The 25135-nt window shown below is 37.5% G+C and overlaps 1 protein-coding gene across 1 annotated transcript in view; it reads right to left on the bottom strand.

The window, feature by feature from the left end:
- THADA (THADA armadillo repeat containing) overlaps positions 1-25135 on the bottom strand; it is a 135324-nt gene that overhangs the window by 71371 nt on the left and 38818 nt on the right. Inside the window, exons 26-27 of the mRNA XM_010172532.1 lie at positions 10608-10697; positions 9066-9197 (exon numbers count right to left, since the gene is read on the bottom strand). Of these exons, the coding sequence (XP_010170834.1) occupies positions 9066-9197; positions 10608-10697 (222 nt within the window). The remainder of the gene's footprint in view (positions 1-9065; positions 9198-10607; positions 10698-25135) is intronic.

The raw sequence follows: 25135 nt of genomic DNA, 5'->3' as shown, positions 1-25135 counted from the left end.
TCAGCTGGACAATAAACTAAGATCTCTAACATGTAAGGCTATGAAAACTGTTACTAATATTGTGTGTGAACTTTAGACCAACAAAAATATGTTCTCTTCAAATGGAGATTTGCTATAGAACATGTTGACACAATTTAAATGGCATCTCTTTTCTTGCATTTCCCATCAAGAAACCTCAAATAGTATCTCCAGGTAGCTAACCTCTAGGTTTCTTTAACTATTTGTTGCAGTCAGATAAAGTTAGAGCCTCCTTTCATCAGTTTTTGGTTCACAGCATTCTAGAGAAAAAACAACTGAACTCAAGGTCCTGAGAAAAATTTCCATTCACAACCATATTTCAACTTTGTTACTTTGTGAAGTTACTATGATGTTTCACAACTGATGAATAATGGAAAGAAACACACACCACTTAGTAGCAAAACAGGAAAAAAAACTGAACAAAACGCAGACAAACTGCTTTCTGTTTTAGCAACCTTAGCATTACTTTGAACCCTATGAAAGGGGAGTTGAATGCATTAATCAAGTCTCAGCACCTTGTAATGATTTTGAAAGCTTCAGCTGATTGTAAACAAGAATGCAACAAGAGCAATTTTCAAAACTTACTATCAGACTCATAAAAACAACAAAAGAATATGGGTTCTCAAAGACACTTTCCTTTCAGCTGTACCACCAAAAGTAGCTAGCCCATTGCCAAAAGCCTTCCCAATATTAACTCTTCTCAAACTCACACCAGTCTTTTAAAATAATATTGGTTTTTAAACATATCATCATACTTTGTTTTCTTCAACATACCTATCATCCTTTGCATAATCAATGCATTATTTCTTCCCATTTTTATGTTCCTTCCTACAAATACTTTTGCAGGACAAGTGAAATGTTACTATTTGGCTACTTATCTTGACCAGTAAAGTATTTACCGATGGGCTAATTTGAAGTATGTAAATGAGTAATACAATTACTTCACCAATCATATGTTAATAGTTGAGCACCACATCAGATTTTTTACTGGATCATGTTTCAAACAAGAAGTAGTACACATCAAATTTTAACTTAGGATCCCAGCCACTGGCCCTCTTCAGGAGCCTGCAATGCTGGAGAACGATACTGTTACTCTCAGTGGTCATGAACGCCTCTCTGCTAGACATAATTCTTTATTTCCCATGAATCTGACAGCTCGCTACAGTCTGTGAATATTTCCTAAATTGCTTCAGATGATAATCTGCTAATGAGAAGCAAACAGACTGATGAACACAGTAAAAACTGGAATAAGGAATCAATAATAAATACCTTAGGGGTTATAATACTTCCCATCAGCACCACTTGAACACGAAAAGAAATTTGCCCATAGTTTAAGAGAAAAAGCTGAGGAATACAGCAAAGAACATATGAGATGTACAGTGATTTTTAGTTGATCAGAAGGTCTTGAACAGACTACCAACAGTCAAGCACTTTGCAGTTTTATCTAGCACTACAATTTCAAGTTAATTAAATGGGAAAAATTACAAACTGTTTATCATTTCTTATTTTAAAATGCTAAAAAAAGTCTGAAAATCTTATTAATAAATACTTACAGTGAACCATAAATATTTTTACAGATCAGTACCAATGACTATGCAATCAGGATTGCACAGAGAATATACTGTAAGTAGAAATGGAAGAATTCTGAGCCAGCCCCAACTCACAAGGGAGGAGTTATGCCTGGAGGGGAAACGCATTCCTCTCCTCTCTTAGCCATGCAAAACTTCCACCTTAGATGTCAAGCAAGAGATTTAACACTACAAAATATAATATGAATCTAAAAAACAATGTATGTTTCAGGGGTGTATATTGCTCCTTTTTCCAAATGCCTATGCCAGCTCATGTAGTTTGGGAATCTTGCCTGTAAACAAAAGGATGTCTGTCTTAACATTGCAATGGCAGGTCAGCCCCGCAAGCTTCCCCAGCAAGGACAGGGCATCCCAATGGGTCACAGCCTGCTCCTGGTATCACAGGAATTACAAACAATAAATTATTGCAGACAGATATAATTCTAAGCAGTTACACCAACTAGACATTAGATTAAGAAGGAGAGGGAGGAGGGAAAAAAAAACAAAACAAAACAACCAAAAACCACACACACATACAAAAAAAAACAACCCAACAAAAAAGACAAAAAATACAGAGACCAAAGACTGAGAGTATGTGCATGTGATACAAAAACCCAGGGAGATGCTTTTATAAACGAGTGTAATCAAGAGCAGCTATTTTAATACAACGCTGCAACACACATATGCAGTTCTTTTAATCTAACATGAAAAGGCATTCCCACAAAAGCTCTTTGCTTATCAGACCCCTGGTAAGATTCCCAGTCTTACAGAAATGACAGTTGAAAATGGCCAAGTTTTAACATTATAATTCTCCTACTGGTGCCATGTCACACTAAAATAAAGGAAAAAGCAGAGAAAGGCAGAGGAAGCACGCTTAGCACAACCATTCAGTTATCTTGTTTGGCCACTTACCAAAGGATACCAGTGTTTAGCCTACAGAAATTCAGATGGCTGCTTTCAAGTCAGATACAGGATGACGTACTAAACCTTCATATGCAATTGTACATGTGTTAAACAAAACAAAAATCAGGGAAACTGTATTTAAACAACTTATATGAACAGCAATTTTAACAAGGTATACATGAATAACTTCAATCAAGCTCTTCCCAAACAAACTGAAGATATCTTGTTATCAGAACTCCCTCACCTCCCGCCCCGTCTCTTGCGCTCTTTAGTCGATGTAAGATTTTAAGCTTCTTTCAAAGTCTCACAGACACTTCTGCTTTTACATTTGAATTTTGTTTCCTTATTACTCCATCTTATCCTGGACCCATTTCCCATGAAGGTTATACAAGCTTTGTTACAGGGATAAAATGGAACAGGACCAGACACCTGATAGACTGTATGTAATTTAACATAATTAAACACAACACACAGTAATAAAACTAATAGGCTCAGGTCAACAAAGATTAATTTTTTCAAAAGAGCAACTCACATGAAGTAACTTTCTTGATCACTGAATATTTAAATTCACACCACCTTCTAGAATATTAATACTACTATACTTGGGTCTTCTTCTCCTTAGGATGTTTCCTTAAGAAGCGAGGTCTCACAGATTTAGAAAATCGTAAGACACAACTGTGACTCATAGAAAGCCCCAGAATTCATGATCAAGCGCTCTGTTTCCTAAGAAGCTAAAAGAAACCTGGATTAGTCTTGCTTATTTAATATACATTTTTCAAACTGCCTAAAACATAGAATTCAATGATTTGCAACATTAGATCACACAGGTTACAACGGTAAGATCGTAATTTTATGTATGCATCTTTACATAATTGCATTTGTTGTTCAAAAGCAAAAGATGTGAACTATGGCAATAATATTTCCCCCAGTTTACTTTGGTATAGTATAGCTTACTATACCAAAGTAAACTGAGCAATGAAGACTGAAAGGAATATGTAAGGAACTGGGGAACATATTTGGAAAAAGAATGGGGAGAGAAAAAAAAACAGGCAAGGTTGCATCAGGATGACATTTTGCATCTTGGTAGGAAAGCATCAAAGAACCAGACATAAATCAGTCATGACAAAAGACAGCACAATAACATAACTACATTAAGTATATCTGACAATTGAAAACTGCATTTGGGGGACAATACAGTATTATGCAACATCGAAAGGCTGCTTCATTACATGGGAAAGACCTTCACCACTTTACTAATCAGAAAACTATTGAAAACAGTTAATCCTTTGCACTAGGTTCAAGCAGAGTACAACTGAAGGTCTCTTTTTATATTCCCAGCAAATATTTTTAAAGGTTGACTCTGATTCACTTTGGCCAATAAAAACTGCAAACCAAAATTAATTATAAGATATTAAAATTAAAGTTTGTATTTTTATTAGAAATTTGTATTCTGAGCAACAGCATTTTAAAAATAGCTTCCTAAGCTTGCTGGTATCTGAAAAGACTTAATCTCTGAATAGCATTTTGTACAGAAGAATATATGGACTCTCTATGTTATACACTGAACCTCTCAGACTTCACTGGGTAAGTGTGATCTTTTATAGCAGAAACACATATTTTGCTTTTAAGTTTTACGAAAAATCTTTTCTAACCTGCATATTAGTCTAGACTGGCATCTGTTGAGATTTAAGAAAGATTTAACTGTAAGTCAACAAAACTGAATGTATTTACCCACTGAATAAAATCAAGAGTATCGCATCACTAGGGTACTAGTGGATGAAAAGCTGAACATGAGCCTGCAACGTGCATTCACAGCCCAGAAGGCCAACGACCATATCCTGGGCTGCATCAAGAGAAGCGTGGCCAGCAGGTCGAGGGAGGTGATTCTGCCCTTCTACTCCGCTCTTGTGAGACCCTACCTGGAGTGCTGTGACCAGCTCTGGAGACCTCAGCACAAGAAAGACATGGATCTTCAGCAACAGGACAATGAGTAATGTTTTTCCAAATAAGAGAGGGTAGATTTAGACTAGATATAAGGAAGAAATTTTTTACAATGAGGGTGGGTGAAACACTAGAACAGGCAGCTCAGAGAGGTGGTAGAAGCCCCATCCCAGGGCAGATGGACTAGATGACCTTTCAAGGTCCCTTCCAATCCAAATCGTTCTATGATTCTATTACACGTACGGACTAAAGACTCACGTGGAATCATGGCCTCCCAGGATTTTTTTTGCTTTTCCTTCCAAGTTTGAACAAAATTGGGGCCAACAGTCTGCATCACTTCTTGCAGAGGGACAGAATCATAAACGTAATTCTCTGCTAAGAAATGTAAGAAGGTGAGAGTCACCTAACACATCCAAAAAGAGCCCACCAAATCCCTAGGGTAACAGATCTTCGGAGTTAAAGAGCCTAGATCTAATCCCTTCAAAAAGCCCAAGAAAACAAAGTTTAGCAAAGGAATGTCATCCTGGCCTCACAGGCAATGGGCATTGCAGGATGGCAGACCCCACAATGACACAATTCACAGGAACCTGGTGGGACGAGGTGCTGGTGCTTGCAGAGGGTTCCCACGCAGCAGGCGCCGCAGCACTGCTGTGGGAAAGGGATCACGGGAGGCACTCCTGACACCTCGCACTGCTTCAGCTGAGTGATTTTTAAGAAATTTGCCGAGCTGACATTGCCAGCAGCCTATTAGGAGGTCTCACAGAGCCCTTTCCAACAAGCAAGCTGCAAAAGTAGCAACTTCCAAGAAAAAACGTATCACTAAAAAAAGTCATACCATCTTCAGTTGTTTCTTCTGCCTTTCCAAGGCAGGGGATAACAAGATCAATGTAAAGCCACATACCCTCTAGCAGATGCATCCAGCCCATTTAAATAACAGATTTATTTGAGCTTTCCTATCACAGCTACTATGACAGCATTTGAGCTGCCAGTTTGCTCACAGCTGCTGTGGATTTCCCCTCTCCTCCAAGCACTCTTTTAGGAATGACTTATGGTAACAGGAAAGCTGACAATGCTCCATCCTACAGAAAATTTTTCCTCACCACACTAAATTTTGTGTTCCTTGCACCTTAGTGTCTATCATTAACTGAGTCACAGTAATTATCCTTGTATATTCATGACAAGCTCACTTGAGTGCAAAAAACAAAACCACCATATCAGTTTGGGCTGGTGGATGGAGGTGGGCAAGAAGGGGAAAAGAACAGCTGTTAAGGACCAGTGCGCCCCACTGCCACCTACCCTGGTCCCCAGCTAAAAAGACCGTCAGGGGATTTTGGAACTTAGCTTCTTCATTTAACAGAAAGATGCAAGTTACAACATTCTGCACAGGAAAATAGTGTCTATTTCACAACTGTGTTAATTTCCTGGAAAGATGTTCACATTTCTATTTAAATTGTCCCCAGTGAGTTTCTTCAATGACTTGCAAGATAATACACCTAGAAGCAACACTGCTTTGAAATCTGTCTGTTTGAAAAAGTTTTAAAGGAGAAATTTCACTAGGGATTAAAAACAGTTTTGTCAAGTGGAAGACAAGGCACCCAAAGAGTTTTAAAAAACCTTATGTTGTTTGACATTTTAAACCTAATTTTTTAAAGAGTTCTTAAAAAGATTAAAAAGTCACACTCCTAAAGAGGGCTAGACTTCAATTAATGAATAGTACCAAAGTCCATACAGCAAGGCCCATTTTACTCCTTCAGAGCATTCAGCCCAGAACAGTTAACACTAATCAAACACTCTGTCAATGCCATGGTACAAGAGGACATAAGGTAACTCAAATTTAGATCATTCTGAAGATATTACAGGTCTTTGGGAAGGGGGAGGCAAGAAGAAGGTTATGTTTTTGTTTCATACTTAAAACATTACCTCCCAATTACCTCCCTTGTTAATCAAAAGCATTCTGTACATTCCTTCATCTTAGAAAGTAACCATTAAAGCAGACCTATCTTGCTCTTTTTTTAAAAAAATAAAAGAAAAAAGGTAGTAAGTTGTGAATCAAAGTGTTCCCTTCCAAATAAACATCTGCAAGAGGAAAGGGGAAAAAATAACTTCTAATAAAACTGCAGATAGGTAATCAAATGCCCTAGTTCAACAGGGAGTAACAAGTATGCAAACGGAGACTGAGATTTGTCCTTGCAGCATTTAATCCTACTCATATTGTGCAATTCATCTCAGCACGGTCAGAACAACCACAGCTCTACTCCCACTAGATGGAAAATTCCACTCAGGCTTAAGTGAAACTCTTCAAAAGCCCAATTTGAATTATTTTTGCTAAACCCAGTTTTGTTCAGAGAACTGCTCATTCGCTTGCAAACACCCTAAGTATTCTGTGCATCCTCTCAGAGCACCAAATGAATGCCACTTCATTGTGGGCTGAGCCCTGGAAAAAGTCTGAAGATCAGTTATGGGTTATATTCACCCTTCCTCTCTCCCTAACACATGAGCAACATGCTTCCTTGACAGTGGCACAGCAATAGAAACGTAAAAATCTCACAGTCAAAATAGAGCAATTAAATGTTATAATCGCATTGGGCTGCCATGTAATTACATGTACACACAGGTGTTATACAACACAACACTACACTGAGCAATTCAAAGGAGTGGTTAACATATACAATTTAATGTCTTGATGCATAGGGCCTTTGGCACCAGGCCTTCTCTTCAGTCCTCTCTAAGAGGTTACTTCACAACAACCTGCATTACCACCTTATAAAGAATCACCAAATGAAAAGGAAGTAATTTTATTTTAGTTCATCTGTTCCTGTAGAATGGAAGGTAGGAAGGGAAATAGAAGGGAAAAGAGCCAAAGATTTAGCTGAGCTTTATCTTGCTCAGGTAAATCGCCCCTATGTATCCAAAGTAACACAGTCAAAAGTGAACTGAAAACAATCATGGTATTCACAGAACGAGGGCTTAAGAGCTGTATACAGCACACTGAGCTATATCATAAATATATACATTTCCCCTTGCAGAATCCTTGGTATTGTCCCCTGGCACCCATAAAAAATGCCAACGTTTTTTTAAGTAACCCTTCAGAAAAAGCAAGTCTGTATATCCACATACAATTTTCTGTCTGGAATATATAAGAATTTTTTTCCAGGCTTATACCAGCATCCATAGCACTTACTGCCAAATTCAATAGAAAGGAAACACAGAAAATTCATCTTTACCTGCCACATCATTCCTCTTTAGGAGCATAGTTAAAGGAAGGAAGGTCCAATGATAGAGGTCTCTTGAATGTTTCAGGTTATTTTTTAAAAGATTTTACTGGGGTTTTATCGCCACATCCTCTGAATGGATTTAAATAACCTCAAGAGAATAAGCTAATTAAGTGTGAAGAGTTATTCTGCTGGTGTATGTACCTTGCAAAAAGTAGTGGTCATAATAAAGACAGAACTCAAAAGCTGTAATCAGAAGCTTGTCAGAAGTTAATCTATTACTGGTATCATAAACTATGCTGTGAATTTTTTATTTTTTTAAAAAAAAGCATTTGCTAGTATATTAGGAGGCACACAAAACCAGAGCTAATCGATGATGTAACTAACAAATACGGTTTTACATGTTTACCCAAAAAGCATGTAGGATTCAAATACGGTAGAAACTCAAACATTTTTAATTGTTAAATACAGTACATTCAAAAACTCTTACTACAGGTTTTTTCCTTTAAGAAAAAATGGTAAGTTATTATTTATTCTTGAAAAATAAAAAAAACACAAGACATAAGAAGAAAGAGATACATCACATCTGCTCTGAAGAATAAGCAGACAGAGCTATTATTATTTTCCAACTCAAATAGTAGTTTAAAATAAAAATTGGAAGATCTTAGGATAAAAACAACTTTATCTCATTTCACTACTAAAAGAGCAAGATTAAGTATGGAACTCTCTCAGCCTACTGTTCTGAAGCCTTCACAACAGATAGCAAGACTTCCTCCCAAATACTGATTACGCACTCACCACAACCCTGTTCCCTTATCAGGCTCCCCATCCCACAATAGCAGCATATCAAATAGCAAAAATATTTGCTGAATATCTTGATGTAACCACCATATTAATAAAAGTTGGACTGTATAAAAACTTAGAAATATATTAAATAGAGGATATAGCCATATCTTTATCTAGCATTATATGCATATGTTTTTATATATGGATGGATATCGAGATACATACACACATCTAAAAACCTTTATATTAGTAATTATATTTATGTGTTATGAACAGTCATTCTTCAGGACTGCAAAACCCATTAGAAGTTTGTACAGCAAATTTTGGATTGCTAAAATCAGTCAAGCTCATCAGTTTTCATCTACCCTCTCTATGGCAGCAATCATGCTGTACAGCATTTACAGATTAAGATTTATGAACAAGTCATGCAATGGCTTGCATGAGCTGAAATTCTTTCTAATCCCCCAAAACAAGCATTAATAATATAGAGAAGTCCAAGCAATGACTATCAGTTTACCCTTTAAAAATTAAAGCTGAAGAGAAGCTTAAATGGCATTTTATAAAAAAAAAAATAAAAAATTCAAAGATTCAAGAAAGAACTCCCACCACACAAAAAACCCCCATAAAATCACCTTACCTTATAATAAATGGGACAAATGGTGCCATGCTGAGTGCTGAGTAAGTGCCATCCATTGGAGATGGATACAGCCTTCCCAGGATTAAAAGCAAAAGGAACAGGCTTGGATGGATTTTCAACTCTTCAGCTTCACTAAATTAAAAAGTGATAAGAAGAATTTGGTGAAAAAAAAGCATCCTCCTTCATGCTAGTCTTGAGGCTCATCCACTTAAAATACCCTTCTGCATTTCTGGTTCAAGGAGGTATGCTAGGCTGATCACTGCAAGAAAGTGCAAACCCTGCTGGGATCAAACATGGCATCCAGTTGTTCTATGGCACCACTGGGAACCCCTGTATAAAGGCACTTAAAGCTGTGCTGCCTTCACTTCCCTACATTAACCCAAGCCTCCTATATCCCTAATGATGGTGAGTTGCCTTTGCTTTTAAATAGTATTAAAAACCAGCACAGATAATGTTTCTCTAGGAACTGAGAAACTGAGAAAGTTGAGTTACAAAAAGATTTTTTTGGGGGGGGGGGGGGGGGGTTCCAGTTTGGGAGGAAATGTGTATATAGTAAATAATAAGCTTTATTAAAGAATAGTTCTTGTCATTGACACCAAATAGCTACTATTCATACTGTAAAAACAATCAGAAATCAAATTCAAAATCAACACTTCTTGATTTAGTTAATGACTAATAACAAGACACAAGCCTTAATCTGCACTGAAAAAAGCATTCAAGGGCAACATTTCAGGCAGCAGCTTTTAGTCTTTTCCAGTTCAAAGACTTCCCAAAATTTTCCAGGGTCACCTTTCAAAATGTCAGGTAAAGCAGACTGTTGTGTGGAATATATACACCCTCTTCTCTTAGAGCAGAGACTGCAAAACATGCAACGACTAGTGAAACTCCTGCTCCAAAGTATCCACCTCGGGCCCATTAAACAGACAGATGAGCCTCACCCGTAAATCAGCTGCTGAACTTCCACAGTTTATACCAGAACATTTTAAGAAAAAACAAAGCCAGCACTGGTTTACTTTAAAAGTTCATGAACCTGGGGGAACCAGCATCAGCATCATCCCAAACTATAGCATCTGCATTGATCAAATTGGAGCTCTCAGCCACCATTTGTGGAGTCCGTAAAAAGAGATCAAGGACCTTCCCCAGAGTCAGTGTGTCACAGGCTGGAAAGCGTTCATTTAGGGTTACACGAGGCCTGTGACCCTCTATCTCTTAAACAAGTTAGGAAGACTCATCATTAAACATGAGACAGTCAAACACCCAGTTTTTATCTTTCTCTGAAAAATATATGTTCTTTAACATCTGATCCTAGGAACACAGGAACTATGAATGACTCAATAGGAGTTTGTACTCCAGAGACTTACTGCGATGTGCAGAAGTTATAGGAAAAAAGCCTTTGCAAAAGACACTAGAAGTGTCAATTTAGTGAAGCACCGTTTCAAGCAGCACTGATGAAAAGAACAGCATTAGGCTACATGTGACACAACTCAGTTTAATCTTTTCATTGCACTTTATATTTCAAAGCTTTCTGAAGCACTGTCTTACCTGTTCAAAGTACTGGTTACAACCTCCAAATGCTTGAGAAGGAAAGGATAAAGACTTGGAAACCGAGAGAAAAACTCCCTTCCTGTCATTCTGCAGAAGGGAATGGAGAAGAGTTACGATTAGCATTCTGCAGTAATTAGTTGCACTCAAAATACCAGTTTACTTATAAGAATTCTGTTGCTACAGAGATCCAAAAGAACCATGCACACGTGATGAGCTGCTTTCAAACAAGGCAAAATGTTTTCATTAAAAATGGTGATACAGCATAGTTTACACAAGTGAAGTAACTCTGTCTGTATGTGTGTGTACCAACACTCTGTCAGCTAAACTGGTCGGGGCTTTTTGAGAAAAATGGATCTTGGCCCCTCAATCACACTAAAACGAAAAGACAGAACAGTTTAAATTCTGGCACCATTTTAACAAAATTCTGGTCAAACAAGAGAGGACTACACTTGCTTTAGTATGGCTCATGAACTAAACAGCTAATAAAATATATTTAACATACATGTACTAACAGATGCTTATATTTTACTGACACTGAAAAGCACCTCAGAATAGTAACTTAGATCTGTAACACACAGCAGCAGAATCATCTGACCTTCTATTAGCCCAGTACTGGGCACAGTTTTGGGCGCCACAGTACAAAAAGGATCTAAAGCTACCGGAGAGTGTCCAGAGGAGGCCACTAAATTGGTGAAGGGTTTAGAGGGGAAGCCATACGAGGAGAGGCTGAAGTCACCTGGTTTGTTCAGCCTGAAGAAGAGGAGACTGAGAGGAGATCTCATTGCGGTCTAGAACTTCCTCACAAGGGGAAGAGGAGGGGCAGGTCCTGATCTCTTCCCTCTGGTGACCAATGATAGGACCAGAGGAAATGGCAGACAGATGTGCCAGGGCAGGTTTAGGTTGGACATGAGGAAAAGGTTCTTCACCCAGAGTATGGTGGAGCACTGGAACAGGCTCCCCAGGGAGGTAGTCATGGCACCAAGCCTGACAATATTCAGGAAGCGTTTGGACAATGTCCTCAGACACATGATCTGAATCTTGCGACTGTCCTATGCTAGGGCAAGAGCTGGACTCGGTGATCCTTGTGGGTCCCTTCCAACTCACAACGTTCTATGATTCTATGATTTACACAGTGTGGCTTCCAGTACATGGCAGTGGTGGCATTTCCAGGCCACATTTTTGCCTGTACAGATGCAGCAACCATATTCAAAACAGAGTAAATCACCGATACTTATCGAACTCATCACTAGTCAGAATTAATATAAGGCACTATAGTTCAAGCCACCACCAGCAAATCAATCCAACCTAAAAAAAGAGACAAGTAGAAATCTCCTGACCAGATAAAGGATGGCTTCATGGTTTGTAGGAAAATATTTAGCATTGTCTAAGCAAAAACCACTTAAATGTTAGAGCAGGGAGGTTCTAATTATATAGATATGCTATGCAGCTATAGCAGACTTCCTTTAAAAATAAATAAATAAAAGCCCAACCATTTAGAAGAAGCAAGTCAGCTGCAGAGTTTGCTTGCCACATGATCAACCAAGATAAATAAGTACACGTTAGCATGACTCCAGTGCAAAGCTTCCAACTACCAGATGCAGGTCTAGAAAAATAACACGATGAGACGGCAAGATCAAATGTGCGCAAAAATAAGCATACCAAAAAAATCACGCAAGAGTAAATCGGCACATGGCAAACATCAGCACAGCTTCTTCCAGCACTCAGCTAACATAACATGCCTTAGCCACAGGCCACAGAATAAACACAGCAAAAACAGATCACTAGATGGAAACAAATGTTCGAGCAAAGAGGTATAGGAAGCTTTCTGGAGGCATGTAATAACAATACAGTGAATTGCTGTAACTAAAAGCATGACAAAGGATTCTGCAAGAGCTGCTACAACTGCAAAAAATATTTCAGTTAAAAAATCTAGATGGAAGCATTTGAATGGTGAATTAATATAAACTGCAGCACTAGTGAGGATGGTAAAAAAAATACCAAGTTTGACAATCACTGGCTCTTTAAACAGAAAGCACACATGTAATTTCTTATCACCCAACCTCAAAGTGTCTGCCTGACATCAAATGCTACTAACGTTCCAAACTCAGATTCTAAAACTTCACTGTTCCAGCTCATCTAAGAGCTTCTTCAAAACAACTTAAATTCTCTACACACGTGTTACATAGCAAGCTGAAGATGTAAAAGTCGAGACAGCACAAAACATAAGACCTTGATGCATATATAAATGTATTAAAGCAAACAGCCCACCTTACTGAGTTTTCGTATGTAAAACATTAAAAACTCAAAAAAAAATTAAAAATCAATCAAAAAATGCTGTGATACCTCCACCTCTTGTGCCACTGAATGCATCAAGCAAACAGAACTGGGGTTAAGTAGCCTACGGAATGTATGGCCACTGGTTAGAGGATTAAGAGAGGACTATGTGCAAGTAGCATCTCACAGAAGTATTATTGAACAGGCCCATTTTTAATGTATTAAAATTCAGTAAGTTGAATCAATATTGAATCAATATTAAATAATGGGACTGAATATTCTTACAAAGTCTTAAAATTCTTTGTACTTAATGTAGTTTCATGAAACTTTTTGACAGGGAAAGAAAACGATAACTACTGAAGTGGGGAACTTGCATAACCTCCCACCTGGTTTACTGCTCCACAGGTTACATGAGAGGAGAAGGCGGTCTCATCAAAACCACTCATCAGCAGTATCTGCAGAAAAGATGCCCAAGCCACTTTCAGAAAAAAAAAAAAAAAAAAAAAAAGACACAACTGTCTGAGCAGGCTGGTTGTCAAAGGATGATTTTATAGGGCCTCCAGTTCAGAGAGGAAACATGAAAGATGACACATTAGCAGAAGCGCTGCAAAATGAAAAGGCGTTCTGAAAAATACAGAGCACCGATTTCAGTGTGAATCCACTACCTGGGGAGGTCAAGGCAGGGAGAAGTGCAACTGAAGAGCGAGCAGAAAGCAAAGCAGCTAAATAGAGTAAAACACAGATGTACTTCATTGTTTCATTTTTTATTACTGATCATGCCTGTTGCTCCTGGAAACATGTACACGTTACTAGGCACGCACAAGTATTTGTGTACAGTAACTGAGACGGGAACAAAGAAATGCAATGGTTCTGCTTTTCAAAAGTGTTTATGACACTAAGCCACATATTTTCCTATTAATTTCATCAAAAATACACTGCTTTGAAAAATACATACCTACACTTTAAGATTTGCCTCATGCATGTTAGTGATTCGAACAGACTCATGCATGTTCATACACACATAAATGTGAGTTAGGCTTCATAATTAATAAGCTATCCACATCTTTAAAAGAACATTAAGTCCTTCACATACCGATAAAGGAATATATCCACTAAATGTTGACTAAAACAATCCAAAAGTCACTGCTAGCGGTTTTCATGGAAGAAACTTTTTCCCCCTTTTCTAAAATATAGCCAACAAGGAATGGCAGACTTAAATTAAAAATATAGATAGCTATCTTTCCATTAGTCACCGACACAGTTGAAACACAGATTTTTGGCAGTGTAGCTACCATAATTAAATCCTTAAACCCAACATTTTTCAGGTCACAGGATTTTACATCTATCCACCCTACAACATGTTTATAAAAGAAGTAACTGGGAAGAGCCTTAGGACACTAGTATTTTTCCCTATGTCCAGCTGAAATTATTTTTATATTGCTTCAGAGCTCACCTTTGTCAGTATATTCAACTACACAGGCGCTGGAATAGTATTTTCTTTTTTTCCTGTTAGTAACGCAAAGTAGCACAATTTCAAAATCCAGAATTTCAAATGGGATTACTGAGACCTAAACAATGGACTAGTGGAAGGTTATTTACTTAAAGAGGAAGTACTGTAATGAAACAGAAAAATCATCAGTGGGCTGAAGATGCTTACAATAAAATCCCTCTCCCTAATGTAAAATGTCATTTAAGTATATAGTTAAAGTGATGCTTGACATGAAAAGGTTGAGAGAGAAACTAACAGAAGCACTCATATTCCCCTAAATACACTAGTAAAAATAATTTGTGAAACTGTATACACACAGAACACTGTGCTACATAAATAAGAAGATGCCGTATTTCTGCCTCAGATACTTTGCAGTTTAACATTGTTAATGCTTTGTCATATGCAAGCAATTCTGCAGAAAAGCCGTATGACTAAACGAGAGTCCAGCCCATTCACAAAAGGTTCCACTTTGATGGCTAGAGACAGCAACTACGTTTTGCACTTTTCAGAAGAATGACAAAGACTGTTTATGTAGAAAGAAAGACATACATGAGTTTCTTTTCCTGTTTTCACTCAGGTTCCCCACCTGAAGAGACATTCCATTGACAAAAAACAGTCATGCAGAGATATCTTCTGTACCATGCCTTACAGAATCAAGCTACACCCACCACCCCTAACTATTCTCTGCTTGCCCTTGAGTCAAACAAACTCCCACTTCTATCTGCTCCAGAATCTATTTAGGAGGGAAAGAAGGTTGTGATTACAGCAAGAAAGGTATTTCACAGAATATAGAGTTCATATAAATCACCAAGAAGTTACTCTGAAGGCATGTGATGCTACAAAGGACAGAATTTAATTCCTAGCAGCAAGCATTTGGAAGACAACAGTGAATCATAGCTAAGTTGCCAAAAATCAACAACTAATTGTAGTAGTAAAAATTAAAATAAATAAAAATCCATAACTGAAAGCAGACCATAAATCTATACAACTTTTAAGGAAAGTCATTTGAAGCATGAACAAGGATATAGTTTACAGTGTTGATAATGCTACTTTAAGAAAAATGAAAAAAAAAAAAAAGTTTTACTTTTCTCTGAAATAACCTAAAACAGAAGCCCTTATTATACTCTTGATTGTCAGTAGTTCTTCCATTCATTTAGCACTGGCTTTCTGGCTTTATCACTTTTTAGAACAGAACCTGGGGTGGCTTAAAGTAAGCTAAAGATCCTATACTTACAAGTTCTCATTTCATCTGCCTTGCTTGTGAAGACATTCAGTATCATCAAACTTCTAGAACCAAATTCATAAGTGCTGCTGAGAACTGTGACATCTCTAGTGTCACGTACATTGTCTGTCTGAGTAGCGACTTGATGCTGCATAATGTAAGGGTTAGTATCTATGTTTATAAACTAGTGTCTGTCTTTCTAAATAAATATTCCATCTTTATGCATAATTAGTGTGTGAATTATTTAACTGCATTAAAAAAAAATACATTTAAGAATAAAACCATGGAGGTTGCAGTGTTCTATTTTGAACTGTGCAGTACACTTAAGAGAATACTCTAGGAGATTAAAATTCTGCTGTGACACTGGGGCATACGTATCATTTTACTGGGACATGTGTCAAAGATTATCTGCTGCTGTTCTTTCATTTATTTTTCAGAAGACCTGAAGGCTTTATAACCTTGTGTGATGCTTTTAATAACTAGCATGTGAAAGAACATTTGCAGTAAATATGTTCATATCTGAGTTTAGAACAGGTGAGATTTAGAGACAACAAATCTTCTGAGAGTACCAAGGGTCTCTGGTGCTCTTTATGAACGTAAATATTGCTAACATCTCAGGTCAGCTGACAAATGCATGGTCAGATCTGCAATTGGGGAGAAAATAAGAATATTTTTAAAAAGGAAAAACAGAACTGGAACGTGAAAAAATCAATATAGACAAATACATTTAGAGAGATCAAGATCAACAATGTAGTTTTGATTAAGTCCTCTTTTGTGTCCTGTAAAATCTACTCTTACTATATCAATCCTTACATTGGAATAATTAACCATAATATGTCAGATGATCCTTTATGGTAAAGGGCAGTAATGCAGAAACGTAATCCACTTTACTCCTTGCACTGAAAGGACAATTGCTGCTGAAATAATTTAAAAACCAGTACTGAATTTGGCAAAACTGTCATTCAAAACAACAGATTTATACGGATAATCCACATTTTACATATTTGCTTCTTTTGCCTTCATTAAACTACGAAAAGGATAATTTCTTACCTTGGATTTTAGAACACAGCAAGACAGCATAACATTACACAAATAAGGAAGCAAATATGTAACATTTTAAATTATTCAAAAGTGCTGGTAGTGAGAATGATTCAAAAAACTACAGACCCTTTTTCTGGCCTTGAGAATATACAGAAATTTAGTGAAAAAAACAAACTTGAAAAAGAGAATAGTTACAGATAAGGGAATATGATAAAGTGGAATGAAGTGAAACGTGCAAAACTGTTAGAAACTAGATTGTGCCAACCTAATCCATAGGTTACCCAAGAACAGTAAAAATACTGTTAGACAAAGGAAATAAAAGAGTTCTAGTCACACAAGTCTCCTGAATGTTGCCTCAACAAAAATGTTTGAAATCTGTGACACAAGTCTCCTGAATGTTGCCTCAACAAAAGAAATGTTTGAAATCTGCAAAGTTTTTACTCAAAATTTGCTTCAAAGTAAAAAGCAGAGTAGCTCCAGCTCCAAGCAGAGACCCATTTCTCATGTGCATCCTTCTGAGCTAAGAAACCCACAGGCTTCCTGTGAAACAGAAAACAGCAGGAAGCAGACAACATCCTGCAATACAGTCTGAGGAAACACCTACACGAGGTCCACAGTGAAACTACAGTTTTGGTTTAACAGATTAAACTGTAGTGTAATCTCTGAGTGACAATAAAATACCTGACACTGCAATTAGAGTATGCTATTAGATAAAATACATAAATTAGAAAAGAAATATGAATTTAAAAAGACCCCAAAATAACATGTTTCAAGTCAGTTATTGGTAGACCTAATCTACTGTTGGGATCAGAATTTTTATTAGTTTAATTGAAGACCACAGTAAAAGACTTAAGAGCATGCTGATGAAAATCCATTGATGAAACAAGTTATAAGGCATTGCCTGTAGAGAAGGAAGATTTAAACACTGAAACAAAACTGGATATCTTGAGGACTAGAATACTAGAAGGACATTAAATTAATAGCAGATAAGAAGACTGCATATACGAGGACTAATTAAAAAATGTGTTACAACTTAGGAGCTCATCAGCTGGAAATAGCAAAAGGATTCAAGCCTATCAGTTGGTACCTTGGACTCCTCATCAAGAGGACAAAGACAAAGGGCCAGTGTGATTCTGTAACACATCAACCCTGATATAGTCAGTACAGACACGGAAGTACTAATGCCACTCTCCAACAATCAGGTAGGATGCAAGATGGAATAAATCACAGTTAAGTTCCATCTAAGAGAGATGCTTAAAAAAAGCTGCTCACATGACCCAGGGAACAGAAAGCAAATTTTCTGAAAGAAGGTTTAAAGACGTCAACTTGTTTTGTCTGGCAAAATTAATGCAGACAGGATACATGACTGGCATCCACAAATACCCCAAGGGAAGCATCAGGAGGGGAAAATAATTACTTAAAATAAAGGACAATGCTGGCATAAGAACAAATGAGTATTAAATGGCCATGAATAAATATACACTGCAAGATAAGTTTCTAATGATCAAAGCAGCAAGACTCTTGAGAAGTTTTACTTGGGAAGGTGGCATTCAGGGAGTCTTCCTGCAGAAATAGTGGGAAAAAGCGAATTGTTTTTAAGATGTGACTTGATCAGTTTATAAAAGGAACAGCATGGCAAGCTTGTTTATGAAAAGAACTAGGTCCGTGTACCAGCAGGACCCTTACTACTGTGTGCTTCTGTGATTCTGTGACACACTGACCTGCATGGAAATTCCAATCCTTTCTTAAACACATGCAGTTGAACTGGTGCTGATAAGAATATATAAAGATTAGCAACCAGTCATTTTCAAATCTCACCCCTGATGTGACCAATCAGACTAAAACTGTATGAAAGCAGATTCCAAAATGCACACTGATGAGTACAGAAAAGTTTCTAGAACTTCCTTTCAGAAGTTCCAGGCACTCAGCGATCACCCTTAAAAACCTGCTTGTATTTCACTCCTTTTCAAACAAAACTGAAGTCTGCAGTGTGTTTCTGAAAGGGTGAACAGGTGGCTCACACCTCCATACAATACAAAATCCTCCAAAAGAATTGCAGGTTTCACTTGACTTGAGAAAAGGGGATCAGAACCTTAAATTCATCCTAAAATGATCCTATTATGATCAGCTCAAGGAGGTAATCTGCAAATTCCAGGGCAAGTATCATAACTGGAGTTTGGGAAGAGAGTGTACAGGCTACTGGGTGGCTCCAAACTTGCCAGGTTTCAGAATTTCACATCCATAAAAAAGTAACTGACTGAGAAACCAACCTAAAGAAACTTGTCCATTAACGCACAGAGAATCCAAGAGTCTGGTGAGCACTCAAACAGATGAAACTCAAACAGATTTGTGACAATTTACAAAATAATTTGCAGAATCTGTTATTTCTTTTTTCTTAGGTAAAGAAGTTAAGCTACATTTTAGGCAGAAAATTTTAAAATGGGCTAGAAAATGCTGTACTTGCCAAACAGGTTCAGCTACACTCAGCTTTCTCATTTGGAAGCTGAGAGAGTACAGCTTGGATAAACAAAGCATTTGGGCTGGACCACCATGGTCCAGTGTTTGGTTGGCTGGTAACCAGTGAAATACTCCATGGGTCAATTCTGGGGCCCCTACATCCTTCAATATTTTTATCAACAACTTATTGATGAGATAGAAAGCACCTTCTGCATATCTGTGGACAACAATGAATTAGGGGGAGTGGCTTAAGCAGCACCCAGTAGAAGTTCAGTCTAGACAGACCTTGAGAAACCTTAAGGTTTGGGCCAACAGAAATCTCATGCAGTTCAACAAGAATAGACACAAAATTTTAGACCTGTGCTGAATAACCCCGAGCATCAGCACAGGCTGAAAACCCACTGGCTCAGTAACAGCCCCACAGGAAAGAATCCGGGGGTTACAGCGGATGCCAAGCTCAGTATGAGCCAACGGCACGTCCTCACTGCAAACAGGGCAAACCACATACTGGACTGTGTTCACCAGGATGAATGCGGCAGCAGATCAAAGGACGTTATCGCCCTCCTCTACTTGTCACAGTGAGGCTGTACATGGAATCCTCCAACCAGTTTTGGGTTGCCAGGTTCAGAAGAGATTAGAAGAAACAGGAGAGGGTTGAGCAAACAGTTGTGCAGATGGAAAGGGCCTAGAGTACACGCCCTATGAGAAGCTGAAGGAGCCAGGTTTGTTCTCTTTGACAAAGAGGAGGTCCAGGGAAGATCCAACAGCAGCCTAGAACCACTTGAAGGAATCAAGTATTAGAGACCTAAATTTCTTGTAGTTGCAGATGGTATAGAAAGGACCAGTAGTCACAAATGGTAGCTTGGGAGTTTTAAATTGGGCTACAGCAAAAAAGGGGAATGAAGCACTGGAACATGTTACTCAGAACGGTTGCAAAATCCCCATCCTTGGAGGTTTTTAACTCATCCAAAGCCACTCCTGACTTGATCTAGTGTTGCTAGCAGTCATACTCTGATTGGGAATCAAGGAAACAGGATCAAAATATCCCTTTACAGTTTCTATGATTCCACTTAGCTACTTCCCACTCCAGCACCACGGTTTTGTCTTGTTAACAGAGCATTGTTTTTGTTGTCTTCCTGTATTTGTTGGCCATCACTAGCTACTGCAATTACAGTAAACAATAGCTCCTGCTAAGAGCAACAAAATTCTTGAGATTTACCTGGTTTTTAGCATGTTAATAACTTAGTAGTCAGTTCAGCATGAAGCATTATTTTTGCCACAGTGTACACTAGTATTTAAAATCCTAGTTTGATGTGAGATAACCACTTAAAATTTTGTTTCATTCAGAAACAGCATATATTTATGAGAGCTCTGGATTAACAGTCCCTCTGGATGACAACTTGAGAATCATCATCATTCTTACTGAGACAGAAACAATAGCAAATTCCTTTAAAGATTATATATAAATTTTAAGAGTTCGCTTCAGATAATTTTGTTTTAAAGAACATACCTAAGAGTTAAATTCCTGAAATCACATCCTTTATCAGGACTCATGACAAGCTGCTTTCAAAAAAACATTTCACATGCATAAGAGGATTTTAGTGCTCCCACAGAAGACAAAATGGCCATGAAATTTTGGAGTGAGGTTTGAAAAGCCACAATGAAGCCTTGAAAAAACAACTGTGAAAAAACTGGTGCAATACATCAGCTAATAAGCCCAAGAGCAAGGATATAAAAGATTATTGCATACTTGTTTTTCTAGACCTAACACGATAGAAGACACCTCTTCAGTGACAAGAGGGGACAACTCTTCTATTACCACATCAAGTTAGTTAGCAAAGAACAATTCAGATTTCATTTTTACCCCACATGAAATCAAACACACTACGAAGAGGGAAGAAGAACCATTATAAAGATATGGGGTTTGCACCTTCAATAAAGATGTGGTGACTTTGAACCCTCAGTAAATCTAACATTTGTTTCGTTAGCAATTAGAAAATACTTGAATCTCAGAACAGTAAGCAAAATAGTTTAAGTTCACTGACTTGAAAAAACATTCTTTTATGCTACACAGCCCTAAAATAAATACTTAAAAGGAAGTAAGAGTATGCCACTATATCTTGGTTTTCATTTTCCTTCAGATGGAAGTGCTAGAATAAACATTCTTACTGGTTTACGTTGCTGTGTATTTATGAGGTTAATAACTGACCTGTCAATCAAGGCCTGTATAAATACAGTAGTTAAATACTTTCTGCTTTAGAAGCACTTTTATTTACCAGAGAGCTAGCCAAGGTTTCCAAAGGACTGCATGGTCTGGCTTGCTTTGATCTCTTTTAAGTGGAAGTTTCTTTATACGTCTTGTTTTGCTATTTATTATACCCTTTGTGTAATCAGGTACGGAAAGAGCACCTGCGCAGAACAAATACTTCAGGGAAAGGGTGACTTAGAGGAATAATTATGTAACATACAGTTCACTAAAATAACTTGTGAAGTCCTTTTCCAAGAGCACTTTTGTTGCTATACTAACAAGAGAAGCAAGCGCACAATGGGCTCAGAATAAAAATAGGGGAACATCACTTAAACCAGACACCACAGATACTACCTGCTACTATATCAACACATTAATTAACACTCAGATTTGATATACATACACAAACGTGTCTGCATATATGCATGTATATAAAACCATATATAAAACATACATTAAAATATAATATTTAACATATAATATGTAATTATTGTTATTTTAGAAAGTTGAACTGTATACGGATGAGTGTATACACGTGTGTATGTACATACATGTGTATGTGTACACACACGTATAAATAAAATTAAGATATATGCATATATCTCTAGAAAGCCTTTAAGAACTCTGTTCAAGCACTGCCTATATAACTGTTATCTTTAATCTCTTGCCACAAATTTAGCATGGTGAATTTTACCTCCAAACAACCCACACACTTTCTCTCTCTCTGGGAGTATTCTGTGAAGAGTAACTGCTTTTTACTTAGTATGGTGGAGTTAATGAATAAGGGATGTGTACATAATGCATGGAACAAAACAGAATAATTAAATCATATTAATGAAAATTTTTATCACTACAGCAGAAACTATATTATCTACTCATGTGGTTAGGTTTACAGTAATTTTTGTTTCATGGAATGCATTTTACTCACTTGGTGGAAACAAACATTAACATTATGCCCCTAATTTATTTAAAACAAACGAATGGACTGAAGTTACCTCAGGCCAGCACACACATACTTAGGATGTTTCACTTAGGGGAAACTTTCATTCAGGTCACTTTACTGTGTTCATCTTCCTATTTCCTGGCTCTGACTTCAGACAGCATGTTATGAAGATTCTCCCTGTTCAGGAGAGGACAGATACACATTTGCACACCAGTGATTTATGTGTGTGTTTAGGCCCCAAAGATTTGCTGGGATTTATGTGGGTTAATATTTTTCTGACTCTGTATATACAAGATAAAACCTTTTAAAAATGGTTCTGTAGATTTTAGGCATTTCAGGTAGATATACACATTGTCTTCCTAAGCTCAGCAGAAGTCATACAGACACATAGACAGCATCCTCAGCCTCAAGAACAGTCCATATTTTCTGCTACAGGGGATTTTAGGTAGTTTTAGACTTGTAAAAAAAAAAAATGTAATTGAAGTAGTAATACAGAGGGAAACAGATTTGTTTAGGAGTTTCTTTTCAATTCATGTCTGTTTCTACACAAAACTTTCATAAATTTTACCTTCAATTTACAAGTTAATAGCACCTTATCATCATTATTCCTATTATAGCGGCACTTAGAAACAGGAAGCCTGTTCAAAATTACATTTAAACAAGCATATTGTTATTGAACCATTAATCTGTAAAAGCCGTAACGGTTATCTGAGTCAGGCTGAACTTTTGCATGTTTTCTTGAGACAGTTCTGAGATTAAGACTTCTAAATCTGTCAAAGTCAAAAAAAAAAAAAAAAAAAAAAAAGAGCCAGAGCATTAAAAACAAAAAAAGTTGAGCAAAATAAATGTGGCCTATTTTTGGCAGTCAGAAGGGGGAAGGATTTATTTTTAAGAAAAACAACCCGCTCACAAGACAATGTAGTGCACCATATCCTTAATAACCACTTCACAAGCATTCACTGGAACAACTAAGGTGGCACGGAGGGAACAGGCTGCAAAATGCATCACAGAAGGAGCTAGAAGAAAAGTACCAGAAGCATTTAAATGGCTCAGTCATCTCGTGAAACCTCACTGTCACTGACTCAGTATTTAAACTGAAAAGTGGCAACTGACCAAGGTTGCCATAGACAATCCACTAGGGAATGACTAACGAGATCCAAGATAAAGCAATCCCAACCCTTCCCTCCGCAGCATGAGGTCCAAGAGGTACAGAGCTCAGAGGCCAGTGCTGTGCATCGAGCCGTACGTGCGTTTCGCTGCTGGAGCCAGCACAAGAGACTCGGCACTCTGCTGCCTCACCACTGCCCTTCCTGCAGACCCATCACTGTGGTCAGCATCCTCTCAGGTGGAGCTGCAGCCCAACTGGCACACAGGACTTCTGCCAGTGGTGTGTCTCCCAAGTCAGCATGGAGCATTTACGGGTTAGAGTCCATCTTGAGTATGACTCTACTGAAACTCACCGAAGAGCTATCCACTATTACGACACGGATGCACCATTACAGCCGGACCACATTAGTGCCACCAAAGTTTCTTTCAGCTTATCCCAAAACAGTACTGGCCACTCCTTTGTGTGCAACACAAAGCCATCTCAGAAATCCTATCAGAGCCCAGTATGATGCACTGCAAATGTCTAATACAGTTGCTATTAAGACTGACAAAACATAAGACATATTTTTCAGCTATCAATTCAGAAATATTGAAAGTGTTAGGCTGCCAGATGTGGAACATGCAACAGGAATCATGTGCTTACAATGTATTTTATATACTTTAAACTACAACTCTAGAGTGGTTTAGTAAAAAGGAAGATAATACCAGATTAATTTAATTTAGGGATAATATGAAAAGTTTTGCATTAGAACATTCAGTTTGAAGTGTTTTTGTCTAACCCTTCACAATGTAAAATGCAATTATTTATGGTCTTTAAACCTTAGTATTTACACAAAATTGCAATGTTAAAGAAAAAATACAGTGTTAGGAGAAAAAAGAAAACAAAAACAATGTTTTTAAAAGTTAAGTTGGTTTTACCCAGTGACCATCAAGTGTGCAAGCAACCACTTTCTAAGAAGTACTGAACACTCAACTTGCAATAAAAACAAAGAAAGGGCAGTCGTGCATGTTGACTGCCTCACAGCCAACAGTGCCTCTTCAAAACCTGTTTATATCTACGTAGTTTTCATTTTATTTCAATTAGAAAGTTAAGTTTCTCCTCTCCAAATGCTTGAAGTTATTGATAGGCATCAATATTTACTGACAGCTATCAATTAAAATAAAGACTTCAAGAAGTACTATGTAGATGGCAATTAAAGTTTTTCCTTTATTTTCAAATATATATAAACCAACACTGAGAACATGGCAGCATTCATACTCAATCTCCTAACAGCCATGAATATTTACTCCACAGAAAATGTGTTAAGTGGACAGCTAAGTATTTTTCTGCTTATGTATTTTCTCTTCACTAGAGTCTAAATACATAAGAGCTTCCCCCTTCTGAAAAAAATAAAAATATTTTTTTTAAATATATATACACACATACACACACATAGATACATCAGTTACACATGTAAAAGTCACCAAGTTGCACTGTACCATTTCAGCCTTGCTTTAAAAAACTGCTTTTTAATCAAAGAGTTGAAGCTTTTCCTTGCTGGAACCTCCTCCATCAAGGTGAGAAGCTAAGGAAGTTGCCTCCCCATCCTTTTTTTTAACCCCAGACTCTACCTGAGACCATTGATTATTCTTTCTGAGGACTTTACAACATTTATATTGCAACTCAGAAAATTCCACTTTCAAATAAACCAGGACTATACTCTTTTATTACTCTAAAGACTAAAGCTTGTCCTAAGTCAAAGGC

Source organism: Antrostomus carolinensis, unplaced genomic scaffold (genome assembly GCF_000700745.2).
Source record: "Antrostomus carolinensis isolate BGI_N321 unplaced genomic scaffold, ASM70074v2 scaffold4477, whole genome shotgun sequence".
Taxonomy (NCBI): domain Eukaryota; kingdom Metazoa; phylum Chordata; class Aves; order Caprimulgiformes; family Caprimulgidae; genus Antrostomus; species Antrostomus carolinensis.
This window is presented reverse-complemented; position numbering and strand designations above follow the sequence as displayed.